General features: G+C 46.9%; 2 protein-coding genes across 2 annotated transcripts; one reads left to right on the top strand and one right to left on the bottom strand.

The window, feature by feature from the left end:
• Positions 1-5,231: 5,231 nt before the first annotated feature.
• T265_11450 (hypothetical protein) lies at positions 5,232-6,125 on the top strand (the record flags this gene model as incomplete). The annotated part of the gene is made up of 3 exons (XM_009178106.1): positions 5,232-5,287; positions 5,505-5,627; positions 5,849-6,125. The coding sequence occupies 3 exons, from the start codon at positions 5,232-5,234 to the stop codon at positions 6,123-6,125; spliced, it is 456 nt and encodes a 151-aa protein (XP_009176370.1).
• Positions 6,126-8,615: 2,490 nt separating this feature from the next.
• On the bottom strand, positions 8,616-9,564 carry T265_11451 (hypothetical protein; the record flags this gene model as incomplete). Its single annotated transcript, XM_009178107.1, is given in 3 exon segments — positions 8,616-9,113; positions 9,177-9,527; positions 9,547-9,564. 3 exon segments carry the CDS (start codon positions 9,562-9,564, stop codon positions 8,616-8,618), a joined length of 867 nt encoding a protein of 288 aa, XP_009176371.1.
• Positions 9,565-10,698: the final 1,134 nt, after the last annotated feature.

Below are 10,698 nucleotides of genomic sequence, written 5' to 3' on the forward strand. Positions count from 1 at the left end.
AGAGGTTTTGCTATTACGCGTCACTCGAAGAGACGGAACCGGGCAGGCTAGGAATCACGAGTAACTTTGGCAAACTCTACGGTGAAGAGCAACATTTTGGCTTCAGCGACTTCAAAACAAACCGGCTAATGCATGAACTCAAGGTGTATTCCAATAATATCTTTTGTGCGAAATCGTCTTTGAAGGTCATCTAAGGAAAGATATGTGGCAGGTTAATACCGTAAGACTGGAGGCAAAAAATATCCGCCAAGGTGGGGTGGCCGAACTCAACAAAATTATTTCACTGAATTCATTACTATTTAAGTCCTGTTTTAACTCTTCGTTGGCTGTTTCTGGTATCCAAGGGCAGACGCTTAGTTTTTCGCTTGTAATTTCTGGAACGTTGATTTAGAGAATTTGTCCTCGAGCGCTCTTAGTTTTTCTGACCGCTTCTAGGAATGCTAAAAACTCAGGGTGGTTTGTACCGACTTTTTAGAGTCTTGGAAAAGTGACCGGGTTTGTTTCGAGGAAGCGGAGAAATTAAGCGAAATAGGGAAGCATCGAAAATCTACACTGTCTGGGGTCGTTTTAAGGAAGCACCATAAACGATATATAAGCATTTTGTTTCCAAAATAGGGTTGGTTAAGGCACCGGGGAATACCCTTTGATAAACATGCAGGAGCCCACGTGAATTTCCTGCCGGCCAATAAAAGACCGGCGAAGTAGGGACGGCAAAAATAGTCAGGTAAGGCGATTCACAGAAGAAATCTAAACGAAGGCCTACGAATATCCTCCCACACGGGAACAGAGCAGGAATCGTGGTAGCATGATTTTGTAGCTATTTGATAACGTGAGGCAAGTTTTCTGGTATAGTGTAACAAACGAGCACCGTTCATCACTCGAGGACACCAGGCAGATGCGCTATTCATTTGATACAAAAAAGCACTTCACACAACACAGTGCGACCTAATCCCTGCATTCTCCAAAAAACTAGCTTTCCACGGCACCCGACATAACGGATAGTCGACTTCTCTCGAGGGTGCCTCTACGAGCTTATTGTGGAAATGCAGCAATCTGAATAACTGTCAACAAGCAGCAGCGCGCTTCAGGAATCAATACAGGTTTGCACATAATCCGGTAAATCTGGAAGATCAGAACCCAGAGCCAAGGTTTTACGGATGGCTGAAAATTGTATTGCTGCATTCAGAAGGAGGGTGTAAAACTCATATAAAGTTACCATGCAGGCAGAGCATAGTAAAGTCATCTGTATCGCTCGCTGCCTAGAACTAGCCTGCCGGCCACTTCGATTAGTGCAGCACCAGTATGGGCAAAACCTACATGCATCAAACCCCAGGGGAGTGGAATGATGTTATAAAAGCGCTAATTTTTAAACACAAAAGGGTGCAAACGCAAGCTCAAAATGCCCATGGACTGAGGAGTATTATTGCGTTCCTAACATCTTCCAGGGAGGCAGATATGTGGAATAGATCCTCGAAGGTTTTGAAGCGGCACCCAATTCTATGGCTTTCTCGCGTTTGCTTGACGAACTCTTGTAGGATGACTCAAAGATATAAAAGTGTGAGACGAAACAGTGAGACAAATTTCCAGTTTTTGTAATAATCTACCACCAAGTTCGACCGTAAGTTGCATACCGCAAACTTCTCCGAGGCCCCAGTTCGAACGGAGGAAATTCCAACATAATTTTTCAGCATTAAAGTGTATTCTTTCAAGTCTCAGAGTCTTTTACCGCGGTCGCAGTTTTGCTAGACTTTGTTTCAGCGTATTCAAGTTTTCGTTTGTGCTCGAAAATTTATATCTTCATGGCTCTTGATGGCGTGATAAGTTTATTTCCTCAAGTTTCTTCCCCAATAATTACGCCGTTTTTCTCGCGCAACCACAAAATGGCACAGCATAGGGAAATGCTCCACATCCTTGCAACATTCGTCCTGCTAGACAGAGCCAAGTATTACACACGGCTATTAGTTTGTTGGTTTTGACCGACGCACGCTATACAGCATTATGTTATTTTACGGAAACAGTCGGATAGCGATTGAACTACGAGCAGGCCATCGGTGTAAGTACGGCAGTCGCAGTACCGTCACAACGACAATATACTTGGATTCGAATCAGCTTTGCACAAACTGTAGCATTTCCGCAATTATGAATTGACTTTAGAGTTAGTCTGATGCTTTTACACGTTTTAGTGACTTGTTGCTCAAAGCATTTTGTTTGAAAAGGCAAAATTTTAAGGTCACTGAATACCGTCGATTCGAACGTGATCACTTGTAACGCAGTTGAAACTCGACTGTATCTGAATGCACGTTTATCACATGAGCTTATGTGTCTCCCCCCTCTCTCTCCCGATTGCAGGTACCATGGTCGAACTACCACGAGCCCCGGATAAGAAAGAGTACCCGCTTGTACACCCACTACTGACATTGACCTAGCTTTTGTACTCCCGACTTCCGGTTTCGGTTTCGGTTGAATACACGTGTGTCATCACCACGCTCCGGTGTTCTCTTCTGACGCGCCCGACTTGTGCGCATGTGTGCTGTGTATACCGTGTGAACTCATTAATACCAGTCCGTATATCTGCACATTTCAGAACCGACGTGTACCGTCGCTACATCCTCTCGAACATCGAATACCGCTGACTTCCTGACGTCCCACGCTTGAGGTGCTTGAGGTGGGATAAAAAAGAAAAACAAAGCAGAAATGGATCAGAAAGACGAGTGGTTATTACGTGACGTAATTATTTGTTTTCCTATTCCTCAGGCTAGTTCATCACCCTTCTGTGACAGCTCAAGTTTCAAGACTGAACCGTTCTATCTTATACAAAGCTGACTCTCCCTCAACCATTTCTATAGACGATTCGTTACCATTTATTTTTGGACTTGTTGTTGAAATTTCGTCCCACTTTGAACTGAAGAACAATGTTCCCGCTTAACTTGTCCGATAGCACTCTGCCCCTCGTGTGCCATCCTGTGTTACTAACTGCCCAAGGTTCAATCTAGCCGTGGGCCTTTCTTTAATTTCCTCACGATTTAATGTTAATTTCCTATAGAACCACGGTCTACCTATCTGTAAAGTCTGCCCAAGTCCGATTCAATATATTGTTCACTGCCCAGTTGCGACTACCGAACAAACGCAGGTGAAGTTCGTAGAATTCGGCTTCGCCGCAATTATTACTGACCGCGCGTTGATGAATTAGACTACATGTTACCTGTCAGATAGGACACCTAGATCGTGCGTTTAGGCTAAGTAACCTATTCCTTGCTTTGAGATCACGGCCTTAGCACAGGATTGTACAACGTGTTTGTATCTCCCGTCGTACTATATGCACAGAAAACATCAAATTCCCCTATTTCTCCCGACTGAAACGTCCCCGTTCTGCATCCGCCCAATGTCTTCTGCCCCGGTGACGATTTCACCATATGGTCTTTTAGAGCCCGTTCCTACCTCAAAGCAGTACCAGTTTCCCAGTACAGACAGTATCTGCTCAGTCTACTTGACGACTCTGGAGCACGACAACTGCTGTCAACCGGTACCCCAATCGAAGCGCCACCAGCCGGTGCTTGAGGTGGGATAAAAAAGAAAAACAAAGCAGAAATGGATCAGAAAGACGAGTGGTTATTACGTGACGTAATTATTTGTTTTCCTATTCCTCAGGCTAGTTCATCACCCTTCTGTGACAGCTCAAGTTTCAAGACTGAACCGTTCTATCTTATACAAAGCTGACTCTCCCTCAACCATTTCTATAGACGATTTGTTTACATTTATCCATGGACTTGTTGAAATTTTGTCCCACTTTGAACTGAAGAACAATGTTCCCGCTTAACTTGTCCGATAGCACTCTGCCCCTCGTGTGCCATCCTGTGTTACTAACTGCCCAAGGTTCAATCTAGCCGTGGGCCTTTCTTTAATTTCCTCACGATTTAATGTTAATTTCCTATAGAACCACGGTCTACCTATCTGTAAAGTCTGCCCAAGTCCGATTCAATATATTGTTCACTGCCCAATTGCGACTACCGAACAAACGCAGGTGAAGTTCGTAGAATTCGGCTTCGCCGCAATTATTACTGACCGCGCGTTGATGAATTAGACTACATGTTACCTGTCAGATAGGACACCTAGATCGTGCGTTTAGGCTAAGTAACCTATTCCTTGCTTTGAGATCACGGCCTTAGCACAGGATTGTACAACGTGTTTGTATCTCCCGTCGTACTATATGCACAGAAAACATCAAATTCCCCTATTTCTCCCGACTGAAACGTCCCCGTTCTGCATCCGCCCAATGTCTTCTGCCCCGGTGACGATTTCACCATATGGTCTTTTAGAGCCCGTTCCTACCTCAAAGCAGTACCAGTTTCCTAGTACAGACAGTATCTGCTCAGTCTACTTGACGACTCTGGAGCACGACAACTGCTGTCAACCGGTACCCCAATCGAAGCGCCACCAGCCACCCTGTGGGCGATCTTGGACGACCTCTTCAGCATCATGCTGCTAGCTCTGCCCCAGTTAGAGAGGTTCAGAGAACGAAAGCAATTACCCGGCGAGTCCGTGGACCAGTTCCCGGGGAGCCTCAGGGATCTCGCAACAAATATTTACGTGGTGGAAGACAGAATAAAGATCGAGGGTGAGTTACTAGAACAGTTCTTCCTGGGGGTATCTCACCCTGGCCTGAAGGCAGAACTTATCCGTCGTTCTCCGGACAATATACGTGACGCAGTCCAACTTGCCCGCAGTTAGGACGCGACGTCAGAGCTGGAACCACAACTTCATGCCTTGAAGATAACCGCCGATCCTGGTCCTCGTCAGCTACCAACTGATAACAGGAATAATCGGCCGGGAAGCCGGATGAACTGCCCCTACTGCCGCCGGTTCGGGAGAAGAGCCCAGCGTTGCGGTCACAATCCCCCAATCCGTCCCGCCGGTGAGCCTCTATCTTTTTTTTTAATTCGGTACCTATTATTTCTCATATTTCCCATTCTACGCCACCACTCACAATCTCAGGTTTCCTAGACAAACGCCAAGTACGTTTCTTGGTGGACACGGGCGCCTCGTGCTCCGTAGTCGGTGCACGAAGGTTTTGGCCAGGTGGTCGTCAGTCGGCAGTCAGCACGAAATTAATAACAGCGAATGGTACACCGCTCTAAACAGCGGAAAAAGCGTTACTTTCTGTCAGCGTCGGGCAACTGTGCACGCACCACCAGTTCTATTGCCCATCGGTGACATGGAAAGCCATCCTTGAGATGGACTTCTTAAAGAAACTCAAGGCTTCTATCGACTTCAACAGTGGACAAATCACGTTCGACAACCGCTGCTGTAGCGACCCAGTCACCCACATACTTGACTGTTCAACTCACAGTCGCTCACTGGATCGCGAGGCTTGTCTTTTTCTCATAAGCACAAACACGTCGCTTTAAGCTGACACATCGGACATCGATTGTCTGCACCGCCTAGTCAGCGCAGCAACCACTCATGTGCCGACGCGCCCACATACACGCACTGGGACCTACGTAAAGCCAAACCAAACCCAATCAAGACACACGGACTCGCGCGCGCGCAGGGAGCAGGACATCAACCTCTCCACAAGTCCACGAACAACCATGGAGTACGCGTAGCAGTCTAACTGCGAAGAAAAACACGTAACCGCCGTCCGGACTTCCACCAAGGGACTCTCGCACCCGATAAGTTCCCTTTTTGACCTGCTCCCATTTTCGCACTGTATTTACTTTTATACGTGTCACAGAAATACTAAAAACTTTTATTAGTGCACATTCACCTTCTGATTTGTATTATGACTATCATCACCTCTGCGCTAATACTGCCTACCAAACCCTGAGTCCCTGTCGCCTGCACAACACAGCAATCGTTGGACGCAGTCCTTCGTTGACCGTAGCCCTGCTCCTCCGGAGGCGAAGCACGGCCTAATGGAACTATTAAATGAATTCTCCAATTCGTTTGACACCCACGGATCTAAACTGGGCCGTACCCATATCCTCCAACATACTATCGATACTGGACACCACCACACTATATATCAAACCCCTCGCAGAATCCCTATCCACTACCGGGCCAAACTGGACGCCATGATTCAAGAGATGTTAGGCGACGGGATCAGTCGGCCGTCATCATCCCCATAGGCTTCCCCCATTTTCCTTGCAAAGAAGAAGGACGTAAATTTACGCATGTGCGTTGACTATCGGAGATTAAATGATATCACTACACGCGACTCTTTTCCCCTATCACGAGTGGACGACACAATCGATGTTGTGGTTCTAACCACTAGACTTGGCTTCAGAATACTGGCAATTAGAAGTCGCAACCCAAGACCGACCGAAAACAGACTTTGTAATTCTGTATGGAATTTATGAGTTCGAAACAATGCCATTCGGACTTGCAAACCCACGAGCAACATTTTAGCGGCTTATGCAGACGGTATTGGCAGGACTGGTTCCTGGATGTTGCCCGATCTACCTGGACGACATCATTGTTCACGGCCGTACAATCGACGAACACAACAGTCGACTGCGAGAGGTTCTACGCCGCTTGAAGGGAGCTGGCCTAACACTCCGCGCCGAGAAATGTAGGCTTTTACAACGTGAGGTATTGTTCTTGGGCCATATTTTGTCTTCAGATGGGATCCAAACGGACCCGGATAAGACCGAACACATCGCTGAGTGGCCGACACCGACAAATGTGCGTGGGTGACGTAGCTTCCTCGTTCTGGCATCATATTACCGGAGATATATCAAGTGATTTGCCGCCGTCAGTGCACCACTCTACAGGCTTACCCAAAACGATCGGAAATTTTGGTGGACCGTAGAGTGTGATGAAGCCTTCAGCCACCTTAAGTAAGCACTAACATCCCCACCAATTTTGGCATGCCCGGACTTCTCACCCGATGCAGGAAAGTTTGTTTTAGATACCTGTAGAATACTTCGACGTATTCATGAGAGCCCACTTGAGTGACGCGCAAAATCACTAGCAAGAAGTTGTGGATTCTTGAGATTAATCAAAAGATGCGGTACTACATGTATAAAGTACGTAATAAAAGTGGTACAAACCTCAAATTATGATGGTTTCCGTCTAAACTGATGCACGAAGCGGTGCAAGTCCAAAAGAAAGCCCGGAGAAGATAGCAAACCAATCTTAGTTTGCGACGCACGCCTGGGTACAACACGTGGTAATGCAAATAGGTCAAAAAGCCCGCCTAGAGAATGGCCGACCAAGCTGGTCCGGCCAACCAAGGGCTAAAGTGCTTGAGGGGTTTAAAAATGTAAATAGAATCACTGGAATAGATGTAGCAGACAGCAGCAGATAAGAGAAGAGTTTGACTGAGGGGAAGAAAGTACACCACCCCACTAAAGCCAGCTTGGCTCTCCTAAACCAACCTCACTCAGCATTGGACACTAGGGACCGTGGGAGGCAAAAATGGTACGATTGACTTTAGCCACAATCACCTCCCACAGTCTTTCATGTCCCCTACGGTGACCGAGCTCCTATGTCTCACCCACTCCCTCTAGCATGCATATCTTCCGTATATCTCTGGCTACTGGACCATCGGGAGTCTTGAACACGACCGTCCTCACACACCCATCCGATCCAGGTATAATGGCCGTTACCAGTCCTTTCGACCAGGTACCGCGCGTGTGTTGCTCTCCAAGTATCAATACCAGATCACCCACTTTTATGTTTCTTCTGAGAGACGTCCGTTTATGTCTTGCTTGAAGTAGTGGAAGGTATTCTCTTAGCCAGCGCCGCCAAAACGTGTTGGCCATCGGTTGACTCTGTCTCCACTGCCAAGTATATCGGTGCCGTAGTCCTTGGTCTTCGTCAATAGGGACGAATGATGCTTGTGGTAGCAGTAGATGGTTCGGGGTCAGTACCTCAATGTTATCAGGATCATCTAGCACAGGATCCAATGGGCGATTGTTCAGTATTCGTTCTACTTCCGTTAGGTATGTTATCAGCAATTCTTCTGTTAACACCCGTTCCCGAGAAACTGCGCTTAGAACGAATCGATCGCATCATCCTCTCCCAGATGCCACCTCGGTGGATAGCATAAGGAGGATTAAAGTGCCAGTCAACTTGTCGTCGTAACATATCGTCCTCCACCTTGTTGCAATTCAACGTCTTCAAAAGTTGTTTCAACTGCGCTTCTGCTCCAACAAAATTAGTGCCTCTATCACTGTACACCTCCTTTGGAGTTCTTCGTCGATTGATGAATCTAGAGAACGCCATGAGAAATGAATCAATGGATAGAGAATAAGCCACTTCTAAATGTATCGCACGGGTCTGTAAACATGTAAAGATACAGCCATACCGCTTCCTCGTAATACGGCCTTCGCGAGTTTGAAACGGTCCGAAGTAGTCAACACCTGTCGTTGCAAAGGGGTATTCTGGCCTTACTCGGGCAACTGTGAGATCCACCATTAATTGTTCGGCTGGAAAAACTGACCTTACTTTGCATCCCATGTATCTCCTGGTGATTCGCTTGACGGCTGTGGTAGCACCTAAGATCCAATACAGTTATGGTATAGCTGCTAGAGTATGTGAAGTTTCCATATGACCTTCAGTTTCATGATGATCATGAATTATGCCTCGCGTTACGGGGTGATCTCCTGGGAGGATTATAGGGTGCTTTGCGGATTCTGGCAGAGTGCTATTGCCCAGTCGACCACCCACACATATCTGGTCATTGAGAATGATTGGACGTAATTTGTAAACCGGCGATTTCTTATATAGCCCTTTACATGGCCATAAGTTGTACTAAGCTCCGAGGGAAAAGTTTTCAGCTGAACATACCGCAATATCGACCGTTCTGCTTCGTTCAGTTCGTCGGGCCTTAGGGTATTTCTAAGTTCCATATCCTTACCAACTCTTTTACTGCGGAGGTAAGATCTGTTCCTGGTGAACCAAGCTGCCGCTCGCCGTAGCCTCAACCATGAGGAATGGTATGAGAGCAGCACATCCGTTGGAAGGTCAGGTACCGCGTTAACTAAAACTGTGACGGCTTTCTTCAACTCTAGGTTTGTGGGCTTATGATGAAGTTGTTCGATGTCAGTCTTGGGCCAATGCTGCTCACCGAGCTTCAGGAACTCAGGTCCTTGAATCCAAAGCCTCAATAGCTGAGAATGTTTTGTACGGATACCAGGTCAGGCACAGTCGGCAGGACTCATGTTGGTCGGGACAAGTCCCCATTGGGAAGTGTTTGTATTCTCATGTATGAAGCTAATTAGGTTGGCCACAAAGGTCTTAAACCTCAGACTTGTGCCAGGAATATAGTGCAACACAGTCATTGAGTCTGTCCAAAAATATATGTTGTCGAATCGGACTTCGAGTTGCTTCACCAGATGGCGCATTAGTCTAACCGCTAATACGGCGGCCTGAAGTCCAAGGCGTGGGATAGTAACTGACTTGAGGGGTGCCACTCTTGCTTTTCCCACTAGAAAGCTACAGTGAACTTGTCGTAGCGACTCACATCTCAGGTAAGCTACGGCTCCATAACCAACCTCGGATGTGTCAGAGAAAATGTGCAACGACTAATGTTCGACAACAAACCTTTTGGGTTTGACACATCTGGGAATGGCTAATGACTCGACAATTTGGATGCCATTTCTCCACTTTTTCCAAGCATCCTGAATACCTTGATTAACTTCTTTGTCCCCGCCACAGTTTGATCGACAAGGCACTTGTAGCAATTAATAATAATAATAATATTTATTCCCAACTAGTGGNTTGACCAGCGAGTCAGTGAATCTAGGTTTGCTTAATCTGATGAAAGGCGAGAGTTTTGCAGAGGTGGGGAATGTGTACGCGATTTTCATATCGTCCGCGAAGAGGAAGACCTTACCGTGGGATATGGCGCCGTAGACGTCATTGATGTAAAGTAAGAAAAGAATGGGGCCCAGCATACTTCCTTGGATGACCCCGCTAGTGATCGGGTCCGCGAAGAGACCTTACCGTGTGATATGGCGCCGTAGACGTCATTGATGTAAAGTAAGAAAAGAATGGGGCCCAGCATACTTCCTTGGTTGGATCCGCTAGTGATCGGTAGTGGAGATGATTGTATGTCCCCGATCTGCGTTATTTGCCTCCTGTCTGACAAATAGGAGGAAACTACTGAAATAAGGTTCACCCGATGCCAACGGTGCTAAGTTTGTGTAGCAGGGAGGCGTGGGGTCCTGGTCGAAGGCTTTTTGGATGTCCAGATAGACTGTTACCATGGCTTATCCAGCGTCGCAAGCTGCTGTGACGGTCTCAAAGAAGTGAAGCTGGCAGCCATTTACGGATCTCTGAGATAGGAATCCATGCTGTCGATCATCTATGGCGTTTGTAGCTAGGAGAAACCTGATTAACGGGCCTTTTACAAGACGTTCGAGGGTTCGCATTAAAAGAGGAGTATGGTGGATCCCTCTGTAATTTGAAGCAATTTGCCTGGATCCGGATTTAAAATGGGGGCGAACAACAGATTGTTTCCATTGAGAGGGGACGATTCTAGAGTTGACTGAGTGAGTAAAAAAGATTTAGACAAGGGTTTTGACATCTTGACCGCCAAATCTCAGGAAACGCGATGGTATGCCGTTGCCTTCCGGCACGGCGGAGTCTCCGGGGGTTTGAAGAAGGGCTGATACATCAGCTAGGGAGATGGTCAAGCTGCTCAGAGGCGGGCGGTTTCTCTGTTGTAGACAGGTGGAATATGAGGCGGAGATT

Source organism: Opisthorchis viverrini (genome assembly GCF_000715545.1).
Source record: "Opisthorchis viverrini unplaced genomic scaffold opera_v5_497, whole genome shotgun sequence".
NCBI lineage: Eukaryota > Metazoa > Platyhelminthes > Trematoda > Opisthorchiida > Opisthorchiidae > Opisthorchis > Opisthorchis viverrini.